The following is an 18383-nucleotide window of genomic DNA, read 5'->3' as shown; positions in this document are numbered from 1 at the left end:
CGAAGTGTCTACAACAATCGTGTCCGTCGTCGTCTACTTGTTACCTGATTAAACTGTGCATTGACTTTATGATATTCCTGTATTTATTATTTTTATATCTTTTAAAATTTTCTTTGATCTACTATAAAAAGATTCATTCTCTCTTCGATACAGATTTTTTATAAATATGCCTATACATGTGCGAGTACAGTATTAAGTATAATTAAGTTGCTACTCCATTTGGAAGACATTTTCATATTGTATTGAAAATATTCATGTATTAAAAATTTTACTTTCATTAAAAAATTCCGACTTAGAAGAATTCAATTGTATTAATTACAGTTTTAAGGAAGTAACATAAATTTATAGACGAGAAATGGTTGCATCCTACGTTCAATTGATAAAAATTGGGATAACATGCTTCAAAAATGGCAATATCAAAAATATTGCGTTTCAAATTTGAAATATTATGTTCGAAATTATATACGGATCGTAAAGCTAAACAATTCGAGCATGATATGTTTTGAGCTGGTATTTTAAAATGTTGTATATACAAAGCTTGGTGCTGCTGGTCTTGGTTTGAACCCCAAAAATTATAATAAAATTAAATTTTGATGAGATTTTTCAAGAATATTTGAAAAACGAAAACGAAAAGAGTTCGAATATGTGTTTCAGTTTAGTTTGATAGTATTACGAACATTTCAAAGTTTGATTCAAATTCGTTTAACATGTATGCCTACCTTAATATTTCTTTTCAAGATTTCTTTCAGTATTTCTCTGTTTCTTGCTTACTATTATAAACTGGATTATTAATACTTTCAATATAACATTATATTTATATAATAATTTTATATCGAAATATATATGTATGTTATCTATATGTCACATGTTTATATATAATATTACGCGATGAGATCGATCGATTCGATTGCAATTGTTAAAAACGTGAGTTCATCAATAAAACATAAGTCAAAAAGTTTTAGAAATGAACAGCTTGTTGAATAAAAATTGTTGTTATACGTTGAAGTCGGTATCGGTTTTATAAATTGCAAGAAAAATAATAATATAAAAGATGATAATTGTAATTGTTGTAGTTTTTTTTTTTGTAGATTTTTTTTTGTATAGTTCATCATCAGAGAAGAAGAACATCATCAATATTTTGTGTACATTATCGCATTGCGATCGTCACAATAATAACAATTTACAACAATAAAAATAATGTGATGTACAAAAATTCGAAATGTTAAATATACGATATTATATAGGTAATCTTTGAGCATATACAGTAGCATTTATGTATACTCGTATTTATTGAGGTGCATATACATGTGAGTTCAATAGTTTTTTAATGTTATTTGTAAGTATTTTGATATTTTTGACTTTTTACTTTTCAAATTTCTTGTTATTATATGATATCACAGTAAATTTAACTTCGGATGCGCCACTATTGAACATTTTAACAATAAACATATATATTTTATATTATCATGTATATATATATATATATTAAATAAAATAATCCGCAAAAATCTTTAAAATAATACAAGAAAAAAAAAATGTTGATAACAATGACGATAATGTTGATTATAATAATAATAATAATAATAATAATGATGTTGATTAGCTGCTGTAAATGATTGATAGATAGATGAAGAGTGTATATACATTCCATACATTGTATACCTAATATACAAGTATAACTAAATATAAATTTAGTATAACATAATAAATAAGCTATATATATATATAGGTAAGTATGGGTGTGTATATTTTTTATATTTACGGATTGGATTGGATTTGATTTGATTTGATTGAAAATGATGATGATGAGCACAAGTCGTTAAACTTAAAACCGTATTATGACTTGTGCTACGGGTAAGTGATTTGATGACAAGGACCTCCATGATAGCGGCAGATTGCTGATCAATTTCTTTTACAATTGTTTTTATATTTAATTCTTATTTTTTTGTTGTTGCTGTTTTTATTTGGTTGAAGATTTTTTTCTTTGCACATTTTTAACTATGCGATGAAGATGCAATGATATTGATTAGATGCAATTGATATTGATTGTTTTGTTTACTGTTTTACTATGGGTATAGCTTTAAAAAGATTTATCTTGTCGTGTTATTTATTGAACGCTACTTTTTATAAAGAGCGTTTTATGTGTTGTTTCAATATTATTTATTTATTTATTTGACATTTTTTATTCTTGTATTTTATACTTTGTTTTGCCGTTTTAAGTTGTTTTTTTTTAATAGTTTGTTTTATTTATTTATTTTTTAATGTAATATTGTTTTGTTATACTATTTTTTTGTTCTCTTGGTTTTTGGTCGAATTGAAAGTGCTAGGAAGCTAATAAGTAGATTTTGTTATTATCATTACATTTTTCTTGTTTTTTTTTTCTTAAAAAAAATTTTAAGCGTTGGGGAGTTATAAATTTTTGTTCATCTAGATAGTGTTGAGAGAAAAACCGAATTTCTTAACGAAAAAAAAAGAGTTGAAATTAAATAAAATTGTAATAACATTAATTTGGTTAATAATACTCAATTATGGATTTAATAAAGAAAAAAACAATCTCCCATGTATTATAAATTTACGTATAATAAAAAGAAATCATATATATATAGATTAATCTTTAAGGATTACAATTAAATTACAAAAACAAATAAAGAATTACAAAATAAATTAATAAAGAGAAAGAAAGAGGACAAAAAATAAAAAACTGTTAAAAATAATTGGTATTTTATTCTTTTAAAATGAGGGACAAGAAAAACGAAAAAAAAAAACCAACCATAGTAAAGAATAAAAAGAGAGAAACAAAAAAAAAATGCGAGAATTTAAAAGCAATGCAATGAATATTAATTTAAAACGTTTTTCTTTTAAAATAAATGATTTATATTTTTAATTTAAAAGCGTTAATAAGAAACCATCTAAATCAAGTTTTAACCATATAGGAGAGCTCACATTTTGAAAAAAAAATTTAAAACAAAAGAGCGTATAATGCAGTATATAAATTTTTTTAATAAGCTGTGGTTATATATTGGTTAATCACGTTTTAGTATAATATAAATTTATATTGTTTGATATATTAATATAACAGTGTATAGGAGTTTAAAGAGGAGGACAAAAGTTGAAATGAAATTGTGTCAAAGGTAAAACAACAACATGTCGCATACTTATTGAATAACTTATAAAAATTGTGAAGACTTGAAAAAATCAAAGAAGAGATTGTGTTACAATTCAAAATACTTTCATAATATAAAATCCTAGATCAACTAATATTCAAATAACCTGAATTAGAATTGGCAAGACGCAACATTCTAGTAATAGGCTAATTCTTACTATAATCCGTATTGGGTTGACGTAAATTCAGAAGTACTACCGAATAATTTGGAAATTGTACCTATTAAACAAGAAAGCTAAACAAACATTCCTCAACATAAGTTAATGGATTAAAACTGTATCAGTGATTATACCCTGCTAGAGAGCAAGTCGAAAGATTTTCAAGTCTGCCAATAATACATTACCTTCATAACATAGAAATCTGAAAAGATCAGGACAATTTTAACTCATAATGTCAAAGGGGAAACCTCTCCTAAATGGGCTCTATCCTAGAAATATGTGTGACACGGTAAGGCACCCAAACATGGCTATCGTATTCCAATATATGGTTCTAAGTATGATAAATAAGGATGTTTCTTTCTCTATGTAACAGTTACCAAACTCTATCGTCGTCTTACAAGCTTTTCTTTTCATTGACAATGAATCAAGGTATCTTCTAGAAAAACAATCTTTCGAATTAAATAAAAAATTAAATTTATGTTGATGTTACTGCGCAGTATGTACCTTTCACATTGGTAACATCAGAAATGCGACCTCTAGAATTCACCATTTTGCTTTATAAAGCGAGAATGAACATCCTTTGTAAAGGGAGATTCACTCCTGCCACCCACTTCTGCTGTTCATCAAAACGGCCATTGCAAAGGTCGTTTACGCGGCGTCCCTTTAGTTCTCTCTCTCTCTGTGCTGCTCTTTCTATTAATTAAGAAATACCCCTTCTATAACCCCTTTTCCAGTTCTAATATCTCTTCAACAGAGTGCTGTACATTCCCTGACAAACTATTTTTTTCTTTTGTTAAATTCTTGTATGATTTACATTGAAAAATTCAAAATATTTAATATATTTTAGTTTTAATCTGTTCTATGATTGACATTTTACTATGTCAATGTTTTCTTAATATTTTCTTGTAAATTTTTTTTTCTTATCTTGTCTCGTGTTTCAAAAAAAAATCGATATTGATCAAAATTAAAATGAGAATATGAGAATAAAAATATTCAAATGTAAAAAGCAAGTACACAAAGATAAGAAGGCGAAAGACTATGCATAAAAGCAAATAAAAGAAGAAAAAAGCCAAAACAATTTCAATTTATTTAAATATTACAAAAAGGATACGTCGAGGATGCAAAAAAATAAAAAAAAAAATTATGAATTCTTTTCTTTTCGGGTTTTATTTTCAGTTTTCTTTCTCATTTTGAGTTCAAATACTCTATTTCATTTTAGTAATATTATTTTGTTAATCTTGTAACATTTTATTGTCACAGAAGTTTTTATATACAGAATATTGAATTCAGTTATAGTCGACGAAGTAGTCTTTTACATGGTAGTATTAGAATCAATGTTACTACAATATTGTTTCTGTTGTTACAATATTGACACGTGTCAATTGAATTATGGTAATTACAGTAAAGCATGCCAAAAATATAGACGCAAAAATATAAAATTTATTTATTAAGGGTGGAATTTTAAAGTAGAGTGTATTCTGAACAAAAATATAATTGAATATAATTTTGTTAAAATGTTTTCAGTTTCCTCTATATACGAATTATAATCGTTGAATAAATAAATAAACACAGAGAATACCACAATACAATGAATACATATACTGAAATATTTTCTTTTGGAAAGGTTACAAAATTTAAAACAGAATAGGCATCCAATTTGAGAAGCTTATAAGGATCTCATAACCAGAAAAATGAACAAAATGCTATCGGCTTATAGAAATTCAGTAGCAAAGAATAAGAAACAAGTCTAAGTTTTAAATTGAGCAAACATTAGCCTGAACTTAAAGTACCTTTTAAAAAACATAACTAAACGTAAACTTGACTTTCTTACAAAAAAACTCAGAATCTACAAGTCCTATTGCCTTCTACGAATATTGCAATTCCCTTATTTTCTATTCTATAGTGTAGACTACTAGTATATTATATTTGGGAGCTCCTATTGATAAGTAATTTTTTTTATTTTTAATGTTTAAAATCTCCACAAGCACATATTATTGCACTTGAGCTAATTGTTACAAACTTAATTTTTCAAATTTAAATTTAGAGCATTTCATGACCGTATTGGTAGTAGTCGTTCAGAAGTACATATACGAGTATATCAGTATTTATAACTTCAAATTCTAATCCCATGATTTTGCGTAATAATTTTTCGTGTTATATTTAACTGAGACATCTTGTATACTATATTTAACATTTCTATTGGTATGCATTTATAAATTCAATAAAATACCATTTTATATCAATATATATAACAAAAATAACTGTACAGAAAATTATAACTTGTTCTATATATAGTCATGTTTTATTTAAATTTAACTCATTTGACGTTATAAGGCTAATTGAGTTGCAATTTGTATAACAAAATGCCTTTTTTTTCTTTTTTTTTTTGATCAAATATTCAAGTATTGCATAGGCGGCATAATTTTTTGTATACGAGTGTATGCACAATATAACGTATATATGGGAAAATATTCGTTAAATTGTATGAATAAAGATGACTGTTACCATTATGATATGCCTAGTTACTTTTATAAACATGAATTCAATTTCATCGTATTTTTAATGTTGCTATTATTTTTTTTTTTTGTTTTACTATTTGAAACAAGTATAGAAAAAGAAAAACAAGCAAAAAAAAAAAAAGGCAGTAACATAATGTTGCAAAATTGATTAATATTATTTTTATCTCTTTCTAACAAATTCTTTAATATTAGTGTATGGTGTAAGAGGGAGTAATAACCATTCTTATTAAAAAATATAATAATAAAATGTTGGTGGAATTTTGTGAATAAAATTTGTACGTACATGCACATAGTGTTGGTGCATGGCTTTAATTTCTCAAATATGAAATATTAAAAAAATAATTTGTACAATCTAAACTAATGAAATGTGGTTTAGAGAAAAAACGTGCTATGCAGCAATATTATTTACATATTTGCTCTATTATGCGTGTAATATTTATAACGGTATACTCTTATTGTATAATTATGTAAGTGATGTTATTTCATTGAAGTATATAATATATTAAGTATAGTGAATTATAAATATAAAATGTACATTATAAGTGGGAAAATGTAAGTGTTATTTAATATACAAGAACCCGTTTCTATATATATATATGTATGTATTTAAATTGGTAATATCTGTTTCTATATTAAGTGCAAATAAAATTATAGGTACCTATACAGCATAAAGAATTTTTTTTTGTGCACAATTTGTACCTTTATAAGTCGTTTTTTTCGGACAATATAATATAGAATAATTCAGTACATACGTATATACATACAAATGAAACCGTGTACTTTTTATTTTCCAAATTATATTTTAATTTTATGCACTTTATGAATATGTATAGTTGTATTGAATTAAATGAAGCGTACGAGAGATATTTTTTATGAATTCAATAATATTATTATAAATCTAGAATTTTATATGAATGCATGGTATTTTGTGCATAATAATAATATTATATAATCATTAAAAGAATAATATTTCAATTTTCATATTCTTTCCTGTAATTGATTTATTTATACTCTGAATTATATTTAGCGAAATTTTATTTAAAGCATAATTTCTTCAATTAAATCATTGCATATATACGAATGCATGGACTATAGTACATGTGTGCATATGCTCATTTAATTATGAAGATTGAAGTAAATCAAATGATTTGTCAAAAGATTGAATTTAATTTTAAAAAATTTTGTAATTACTTATATGTAGTACGGTCACTTTATGCCAGTTGCTAAATTCGAATATGATCTTGTGGAATAAACAAAAAATAAATAAAAGTGAACTTCAAATTATTTGATAGTTCCACAAAAGGAAACGAATGGGTGCGAATACATCGGTCAGTCAGATGAGAATTAACCGATTTTTTGTTAGAATACTAAAAACTTATAGAATATATGATCTTGTAGATTCTGCAACGAAACTGTGAGGAGATCTTAGCACACTACCAACGAAATATAGGATTCTCATTCGCAAGGAAAGGGAGGCATACCATCCCTTTCCTTTATTTCAGTTATTTTATACTGTAGTTGTACGGGTTAACAACTTTTTCAATAAATATATTTTCAAATCTATTTACCTTACGCATTTACATACAATAAATCCCACTTTTCAGCTCATTTTAGGTGCATACATATTTTTTTCTTCAATTTCAAATTTTTTATTTTCCATTTTCCATTTTGATTTTTAATTGTACACATGGATACATGTGAACGTGATAATCATTTTCAATAAATCAGCCTTAGGTTTAATCACCAACAATCATCAAATAATATTGAATTTAAATTCCTTTGTATGTATGTATGTATGTATGTACATATGTACGTTCGATTCAATCACTATTCCTATTGCTATACTTGATGTTGAACACATTAATGAGCGAATGCCAAATATTTACAGCTAGATCTTCCTCATCCAATTTGATTATTTAAAATTTTTATTAGAATTTTATTTAAAATATTCAACGAGAAAAATTTCTTTGCTATTTATGACAATTAAAAATTTTATTTTAATTTTAAAAATTTCTGAAAATTAAATCAAAAATTTCGAAGCTAACTATTTTAATTATATTAGAGCAAATGGGCCTTTTTGTACACTTTACTGCAAAAAATTTCGAATTCACGAAAAAAGGAAAGAGAAAGTTATGGGGGAGAAGATTTGAAGGGAACAACACTGTGCCGCTCTGACATATATAAAAATGCATACAGCCCGAATTATAGTCGTAGAATTATCATTTATGAAGGCATATTTCATGGTTGATTATAAAATAAAGATAAAAATTAAAATACATATTTTAATAAAATTTGTTGGAATTGCTGGAACATGTGTGATTATTGAAAATTATAATTTTATATTCAAATTTTAGTTTATTAATGTTATAATAAACTTGTGGTTTTGCTTTTTTTTTTTTAATTTTATTTTTGTACAAAAAAAGGGTAATTAACGTATCGTATAACGTTGGACAGTGAATTTGATTGTATGGAAGAGTTCTGCAAAAAACAAATCAAAATTATATTAAGGGGCTTTATAATTGTTTTTAGAAAGAGTTGAGGCCAGTTTTCATGCACTTATCGTAATTTTATTATATGACCTATGTACTTTTATTTTATATAGGTACATGTGATTTTCATTATAGCTAATTTCGCGGATTCTGTTTTAGATTAATAATTCCATATACATATACATACACATACAATTTATGTTTTATATCGTTGCATTATGAATATAATAGAGGGTGTTTTTTTTTAATAAAAAATAACATATGTTTTAATATTAATAGTGATAAAAATTATTGTAATTACAATTATGATTATTTTTGTATTTTATTTATTATAATGATTTTATTACGACAATTGTGTTTCATAAAATAAATTAATGAATTTTATTGCATGCAATAATTATTGTTTATCAATAATTAAAATTTACCTCGATAAAGTTTTTTAAAGGCTTTACTGATATTAAAAGAATATTTTTAGAAAAGTTATACAAAAAAAAATATTTAAAAATATTTTTAGATAATGAAATTTTAAATGTTATGTTATTAAAAGTGGACATATTATGTACACGTACTTCTGGACATTGGTATATAAGGATAACGACTGAGCATTTTGTATAATTGAATTAAAAAATAGAATCCTATATAATATTTATACATATATGTATATGATATATAATGTAGACAGAAAATATTAATAATTTTAAAAAAAATTATTTATTTCGTATATGAGTTTGAAAATTATTGATAATGAGATAAAATTGTATAAATAATTATAATTGTTTTTCATTTAATAAAGAGTAAAATGTTATTTTTATCATATTATTATATAATTATACTAATTGTGGCTAAACAGACAACAGACAGAAAAGAGAAGACTGTCTTCTTTTCTTTTATTAAACTGTCGAGAAATTTCTATATGGTAATTATTTCATCTATGTATAAAAATATAAAACCAGCTTGGATCACCTGGTATCAACAATAATATTTTGGAAAAAATTGAAAGCCGGTGATTGTTGTTATACAGGGTAAGTTGTAAAATTCGGCGAGATTTATTACTGAGATCTATAACTGCGAGATCTTTAGAAAGCAGCTTTGTTAAGATTCAGGCTCCAAAAAGGAATTCAAAAGAGAACGTGTTGAATATATTTCTTTCGACTGATTTAATTTCCGGCGCGATAATTATTACAAGTCTCCCGGCTAGATTTGAAAAATCTGTGTTTTTTACATGGGCGATTGTATAAGACCAGTTCACGCATCCGGAAACCTTTTGAGTTATTCCTATACTTAGAGAATAAATGGACAATTTTTGTAACACATGGACAATTTTTATAACACATTTTGCATTCATTTCAAAGTTCAACATAATTCACATCTTATCTTAATTATTTAAGAATTAATAACTGTACTTTTACCAATATTTTTCTCATTAACTTGTCGCACTTAGGTAGAATATAAAAATTTAATTTTAAATTAACAACAAAAATTTATTTACTTACCGATCGATGATGACAGGATCTGAGGGAGTTTCATTTCGGTTACCACAGCTTTTTTTATCACAACATCGACTATAAAAAAATAATTGTAAAATTATTATAGTGGCAAAGTATTAAAATATTGTTTAAAAATTATCTGAAAAATTGAAATATTCCTAAATCAATGAACTGTCGGTAATAATTTCTTTATGAAGCTTATATATAGCTACTTGTAGTACAAGAGAAATAGGTGGCTGGAAAATAATATTTCGTAAAATTTCAGATTTATTCTAATAATACTAATGTTTATGTTTTTATTCTAGAAAGGAAGATGTTTTTTGAATTTTCGGACAATTGAATAATTTGGCCCCTCGCACTGTAAACAAATAAGTTAAATGCCAAGTACCTGTACAAATAATAATCGACCAAATCACTATTACGTACAGATTTAAATTTAATTTTCAGATTAAAGTTATAAAAACAAATTTATTAAATTTTCATATATTTGCCTACGGATAATCTACTAAAGAAACATTCAACTATACATACACATAATATAACAAATATATTTTTTAACCCTCAAAAAATTTCAGAAATATATCTTGGTGTAGGAACACAATAATAATACGAGTCTATATGTCCATACAATATAAAAAATAAATGACCATCGCCATTATTAATATTATTTCTTTTATTTATATCCTTTTTGTAAAATAAAAATGTACTCGCACACACACGTAGGCATATAATACGCAACATTTTTCTTTATGTATATTTTTTTTATATAGTCCTTTGACTGGAATCTCAGAACCAAACAATAAGAACATTAAGAAAAATAAGAATTAAATAAGAAAAAAAAATGAAGGATTTGTTTTCTTCTCTTCCAATTTTTAAAGGATCTTCGGCCGACATATTAATAAAAGTATACACATGTATGCACTAAATATATATATATATATATATATGTATTAAAAAATATGTAAGAAAAAAAGTTTTCATTTCATTGAGGAAAAAATCTTTAACAAGAGACAAAAATAATTTATAAATAACGAAAATTTTATAAAGTATAAGAAATGGTAAAAAATGAATAACAAGCACGTTTAATATATAAAATGTACATGTGAATTTTATGTCCTTTACAGAAGATGTACATGTATGCAGGGTATCAGAGACTCGGTAGTACTCTAAAATTATGGATGATAGAATTTGATCACAGATTTTCGTTTCATTTAGACTCTTACTATACCTGAGAGATTTGCCATACAATTAGAATTAAAATGAAGCCTAGACCTCTATAGTTTTCAATTTATTTTTATAATTTAATAATGGATAGTTCGAACTAAATTCCTGAAATTTGTGACTTTGATTTTCATTGCAATAGTTTTTTCGTATAAGAAAGAAAACTTGATTCTGATCAGTAAGCGCTATATAAAACATAATTCCACTATTAATTGTTTCCTTTCTATTAATTAGAATGTTTTGGGAGGACATCGGTTCTCAGGCACCCTGTGTATTGCCTATATATAACATATTTAGACATTAAAATATGTTATATATATATATATATATGTATATATAAGCACATTTATAATAAAATCTATATGACAGCGTTTATATTTTTTAAGGACTCAACATTTTTATATATGTGACCAAAAATTGAAAAAAGAAAACTATTAAAAGAAAAGGGAATTCTGCATAAGACAAAAATAAAGTTTTTTTTTTTTTAAGAAATTCATCCTTTATAGTCTGATTATATTCCTTTATTCTGGATGTTTGTAAATACTTAAATATTTTGTATATCATATATTATAATATACATATAATATATATTGTATAACAATCTAAAATGTATATTATAAGGCAATGAACGACAACGACAACAATGACGATATGGCTACGTACGATTAATACCTAACACTTTGTATACACAATACCATATACTCAAATTATATATTTTTTGACAGTTATACATATTGACATACCTACAATATCATATGGATATCAATATACATATACTTTTTATACATTTTATATAACAGTGATATGGATATCGTTAAAGAAAAATTTGGAAACCCTCTTATTATACAATCATATTTTGTTTATGTATATATGAAAATAAAAAAAAATAATATATGTAATAATATATAAGTGCATGTAGAAATACATATAACAATAAAAGAAAAATTCAGATATTTTTTTTGGCGTATATAACATTTAGTCGTCTATATATATAATTCGAGTGTATACTATATTTATATTTTTAAGAATAATATTGTAATATTGTTAAGAAGTTAGAGAAAAAGTCAATATTCTTTAATGCGTTTCACTAAAATGTATATATATAATAAAACTAATATATATAGGTATAATACAATTATTTGTTTATATATATTTATTATATGTTAAGGATACCTCATTGTGACGAGGGTGAATAACTCCCTCATTTTTTTTTTTTCAAAAATATTTATTTAAGGTAATGTATATAAGTATATATATAAAATATAAAATCTCATCTATGTTATATATACGAACATTTTTGTATATTTAAACGAATATATCGTTTACTGGACAAAACTAAAAACTGGACAAATTATTAGATCATATAAAAGTCGATTCTTTAAAAAAATATGAAAAACGAAATGATTTTCAAATAAGTCGAGTAGGTTCAACTTCAAATTTTTTTATTTAGTTTTTATTCACCTTGTTCACCTTTTTCACCATATTCCCATTTTTTTAATTATATTTACCTCATACTTCGTCAAATTAAACTTTCTGCAGAACTTTCGCCACTTTCCCATTTAATTACCATATTCAGTTGTCTTCACCGCATTCAATTTTTTTTTCGCCATACCCACTTAATTCACCACATGCAATTTTATTCATAATATCCTCCATTCTTCAAAAAATAACAATTTGGCGTTCTTCTTTGATTTTTAAAATTTATAAAAATGGGATTTTTTTTTCAATTCGGATGGTTGGCAAATGAAAAATTGTGAGCCATTATTAAAATATTAAATTCCCCTATAACTCTATAAATTATGTAGTAAATATTTAAAGGAATTGTAATTTGGTAGAAATATCAATTGTTTTGTATAACAAAAGAAAAATGGATCAAATTGTTTAAGTTGATTTTTATGAAATTTTTTAATACTAGGGTATCATCTAAGAAGTTTCATCTTAACCCTTTAATCTGCCACATAAATGACAGTTATGACATAAAATATTAATGAACCAAAATGTACTAGGAAAAGTATGATTATGCTTACGAACATTTTACGAACTTTTACGAAATGTGACGAATTTTATGGAATACTGAACGCTTAGATTTCTCTTTGCACTTTTCTATTTATAAATTTGAGCCAGGCTTACTGTCACATAGACAGATCAACTACCGTTAAATGAAATACCACTTAAAAATTTAATTTTTTTCCATGTCTGTATTTACTACACTATATTGTTATTCAATATTACAGTTATTTTTTTCTTCTTTACTGCAAAGTTCTTTCATTGTTATATAAATTCTTTTTGTCGTTTTTCTTTTGTCATTTTTTGGCAAATAATTTTATTTGGTTTTTGATAAAAAAAAAATTTTTAGTGTTGTCCTCGTTCCAATTACTGATATAAAAATCTATGAACTAAAAACAAACATAAAATTAAAATAGAACGAAAAAAATTTAAAAAAAAATGGAAGAAAATGGATAATAAGGGTGTTACAGTGTTTTTATAAAAATAAAATATTACGCACATAAGTATGAATGTAAGTGTGATAGTGTGTATAAATTTAAATGGCAAAGGATTTCATAAAATTTTTTTATGAATATTTTTAAATATATTTCGTTTTTCATTCATGCTTTTTTATTTTAAAAGAAAATTTATTTTTCGTAAATCAAAGAAGAAAACTGCAATGCACTTGCCATATGCAAGAATTTCAAGTTTTTTGAAAAAAATTCCCAAAGAAAAGATTGTTTGTGATGATTTTAATAAAGTAATAAAATTTATTTTAAATAAAAAAATAAATAATTGAAATAAAATAAGTATGCAGCGTTCTAGTTTCTAAAAATGTGGGAAGTTCACAATTTACTTAAATACTTGTCTGAATTCATATTGAATACCATATTTCAAGCATAGAAAATAGTAGCAAACAAAATTATGTCAGCATCCTAGTGGACAATAGCAGCAACAAAACTAAAGCTACAATAATTTCCTAATATAACTCTGATAACAACATTGTAGCCCTTCCACTCCGTGAACATGGGATAAATTTTTTAATTATACTCTTATTTGTATGCAAATTTTCCGTTGCCGCAGCCATTCATGCTCTTAAAAATCAACGCAATTGATTGTCCTTTTATTTTTCTTTTTGAAAAAAATTATTCCAAATTAATGTTATATGTAATTACATATTATTTATTAATATATTAGTAATAAAATTAAAATGTCGGCAAATAATTTCACTTAAAATAAATTTAAAAGGAAACTTATATTGTAGATAAGAAGAACGATCACAATTAAAAAACGAAAAGAAAATAAAATTAAGAAAACTTTGTCTTCTCCAACAAAATACCTACTTATTTTCTTTTTTATTTTACTGTTATTCCTATTAAATCGATTTTAATCCTATTTTGTAATTCTAAGCGTTTATTCGATCAATTAAGACCAATAATAATGAATGGAACTTCTTATGCTTATATGGATATACAAACATATGTACAATATTCTTTAATAAGTCCTTTACACAAATTGTCATACACAAAAATAATATATATCGGAGTCCTGTAAGCTTAATATAAGAACATACTCATATATCTATGAATAACAAAGTTTTATGTAAATATGTATATCAAAACTAAATGTAAGATGTAAACTATATAGAAAGATAAACTTGTGTAAGAATGGAGTATAACATAAAGGATAAATATTATGGTCAACTTACACAACTTAATAATGGTCAACAAGGATGTTGACTGTTACTTTTTTCCTCATGTAAAAATATGCACATATATTTGTGTATATATGTTGTACATATAACAAAATATAAAAGACATTTCATTATATATAAGATGAAGGAATCGAATAATTAAAAAAACATTTTAAGAGTAAATAAAAACATTCGGATTAATTGGATTAAATTGGAATTTTGAACATTTTGTTTTGGTTTTCTTTTTTGTTTTTTCGATTCCTAGTTTTTTCTTTTATAATTTTTGGTTTTTGTAGTGGTTTTCTTTTCGGTATTTCGTTAACAATGAAAAATTATAATGAAATATAAAAGTTAAGGGTATTTAAAAGTCTTGGATTTTTGGTTTTTTAATTGCTTTATAAAATTAGATTATTAATAGTTAGTGTAACTAATATCATTATACTTTCCTCTTTTTGGTAATATTTAAATATTGCATACTTTTAGGGGAATTTTTAATTAATGTACTTTGTGAGTTAGTACTGTATAAAAATCACACAGCTACTTTATTATCATATTGTGTAATTGAATAATTAAATTTTAAATATCGAAACCTGATAAAATTCAAATAAATAAGGATTCCAAGGAACATTTTATATTTTAAAAAATCTCATAAAAAATTTCAGTCTTATGTTCGTAGGGTCTAGGAACTCGTAGTATGTCTCGTAGTATATGTTTGTAGAAAGGGTCTAGGAACTCGAAGTATACATGCGCACAGAATATGCGTTTGTAATTTTGTGGTATAATTTTTTTTTAATATTCATGTAGATTAAATTTAAAAATCTGTTCCTAAAAAGTAGTTTAGAAGAAATAGCAGTGGAATTTCTTGATCAAAATATATTTTGCTTTAGAAAAATCAAAAATCTAGTCGAATATTTTAATCTTAAGACATGTGAAAGTCAATTAAAGAGTTTTGAACACAATTTCACCTAGCTTGTTTCAAAAATGTAAAATAGAAATTTTGAAAGTGAATATTAATATAACTTTTATAAAATTTAAAATTTACTCACCTGCACATCACTTCATGAGTTAATAAAACTCTACACATTTCTGGATTTTTATCTTGCCCTTCATAGATGATTGCCTAAAAGCAAAATTTAAAATAAAATCAAAAATTAATAAATAATATTTGTTGTCTTATAATATATAATATGTTTGTGTGCAATTGTTATTTTACAAATTCTTCATATTTTTAATAAAATTAATATTTTAAAAATTTTATTAAAAATTTTAAATTTATTAATTAAATAGAAAAATTTCATATGAACAATAAAGGCAACAAAACATAAAAAAAATTTCTTTGGCATGAAAATTTTCTGCCGCAATATGTTCACTGTTCGTTCAAGTAAATCATCAAATATTTAAATGAAAAACTTCTCAACTTAAATGGACAATAAAAAAATTAAGTAAATAATAATAAAATAATAAAAAGAAAAGGATAACAATACAAGTACATTTCATTTTTCATACACGAGTACAGTTACTACTTTGTTTTTCTTCATTTTTAGTATTCGGCATTAAAATTTTTGATAAATGTACCAGCGAATCACCTGTACATTTTTAATAATGCGTCTACAATTTTTTCATAGGATGGTGTTATAGAATTGGTTTGACTTTTATTGCATTATTTATGACATTGTTGACAGTTTATATAAATTTCATATGTAAATTTTTGGATTTAGAATCAATATTTGTCGATGACATTTATGTAAATCATTAATATTATCAATATGTTACGGAAATATTATAAGCTTTTGACATTAGAGGCCATTAAAGTTGAGTACAGCCATATTATCGCACTTGTATTAGTGAAATGCCATAAAAGTATTGCCATTATAACTGAATTTTTTATACAAAATATTTTGAAATACGTTGACATTTTTAAATAAATTCAAATGTCAAAATCAGTTGAAACAGAAGTACCAATGTAACGATAACACTAGAATATTAAAAACTACATTAATTGAAAAGTAATAAGAAAAATTTCATTAAGAAAGTCAATATAATCCTATTATCGTTATTTTTCGGTATATGATGCTTTAATTCTCAGTGTCAGTGTCAGTTCCCAAAGTTGTCATTTCTATTATTTTTGACATTGTTTTTTTTATATTGTGTTTTTTTTCATATTTACGCAAAATAACTTTCCCTTTTTTTCCATATTTTTTAACCAAATATTTTTATTTATGATTTGTTTATTTTAACATATCAAAAAAAAAACAACAAAACAAAAATAAAAAAAAGCAAATATCCTTTAAATATCCTTTTAAATGTTTACATAAATTTATGTGTATGTATGCATACAATTCGTATTGGTATATATAATTGTGGTGTATATTGTAATCCTTTAAGCAAATATACGGTATATCATACTTAAATATTATATTTATTTGTGTATATGCTTACATGTTTTAACCGTTATGATAATAAAAGTATCTATAACGGTTGATAAAGTTGTTTATTTGCTGATTGTATCTTTCGATACATAAAAAAATATGAACAATAACGGTATAATATGTTATTTTTGTTTTTTTTTTTGTTTTCATTTTGTTGTTGCTATTTGCTGTACTTTATTATTTTGGACAATGGTCGAACTGTCTCAATATTGTTATTGAGTTTTTGTTTCCTTTTCTTCTCTTTTCGTGTTTTTTTTTTTATATTTGAACTGTGCTTTCCCTTTAAATAAATAATTGTGTGTGTATGGATTGTAATTGAAAGTTGGTGTAACTAAAAGAAAGGTAATTTTTAAAAAATAAATTCATAACTAGGTGAAAATTGAAATTCTTGTTGAAAAGAAATCAAATTATATTTTTGTTATAATATTGAGAATTTTTACGGCATAGCAGCAATTTGCTTTTATTTTGCAATGGCAAAATTGAAGAAATTCTTAATACTCTCATTAAAAGCTTTTAGTCCTAATTTGTAAAATCAAAATTTTTATTTTAAAATTTCACTTGAATAATTTTGAGTTAATATTTACTTGATCCCATTTTGGGAAAATTTTACACTCATATTAAACATTTTGTGAGTGATTTCATTTTGTGACTGATTATAACAGCCCCGACTTTGATTTTATATGGAAATTTTAAGTAATTAAAAAAATTACAGGTAAATTGTCTATACTACCGAAACTATTTTTTTTTTAAAAGTGCTTTTAAGAGCTGTGACATATTATAAAAATCAAAAAAAAGCAAAACGTCTACTTAATCCCGCACCTACATGAATTATAATAAAAATCCAAAATCCAATAATTTTGACTTATGTCAATTCACAACATTTACCGTTATTACCATATGTGTACATATAGAATAAGCAAATGTTATGATGAACTAAGCTACAATACATAAATGTAAAAGAAAAACAAAAACAAGGAAAAACAAAAACAAGAAAATTGTAGGCATCGACCGATAGATTTTCTAGATTATTTGGTCATAATTTAGTGTATTTTTGGGTCGTTATATATATACACACATATCAAAAGTACAATACCAAACAAAAAGAAAAGTAAAATAAAAATAGACAAAAGACAGGCAGCAAAAAAAAAAAATAGAAAATGAAAAACTCATTTTTTTTTTCTGTTAGGCTAACCGTTATTGTTATTTTTGTCATTTTTCATTTTTCATTCCATTGGTTT

The 18383-nt window shown here is 24.4% G+C and overlaps 1 protein-coding gene across 2 annotated transcripts in view; it reads right to left on the bottom strand.

The window, feature by feature from the left end:
• Positions 1-18383, bottom strand: part of LOC129612598 (transcription factor collier) — a 121726-nt gene that overhangs the window by 47211 nt on the left and 56132 nt on the right. For both annotated transcript variants that reach the window (XM_055526288.1, XM_055526289.1), the window contains exons 5-6: positions 15763-15836; positions 9823-9891 (exon numbers count right to left, since the gene is read on the bottom strand). In XM_055526288.1, coding sequence (XP_055382263.1) covers positions 9823-9891; positions 15763-15836 — 143 coding nt within the window. The remainder of the gene's footprint in view (positions 1-9822; positions 9892-15762; positions 15837-18383) is intronic.

The sequence above is a fragment of the Condylostylus longicornis genome, unplaced genomic scaffold, assembly GCF_029603195.1.
Source record: "Condylostylus longicornis isolate FDR11 unplaced genomic scaffold, ASM2960319v2 ptg000075l, whole genome shotgun sequence".
Taxonomy (NCBI): domain Eukaryota; kingdom Metazoa; phylum Arthropoda; class Insecta; order Diptera; family Dolichopodidae; genus Condylostylus; species Condylostylus longicornis.
Note: the sequence above shows the minus strand (reverse complement) of the source record. Positions and strands in the feature narration are given on the sequence as shown.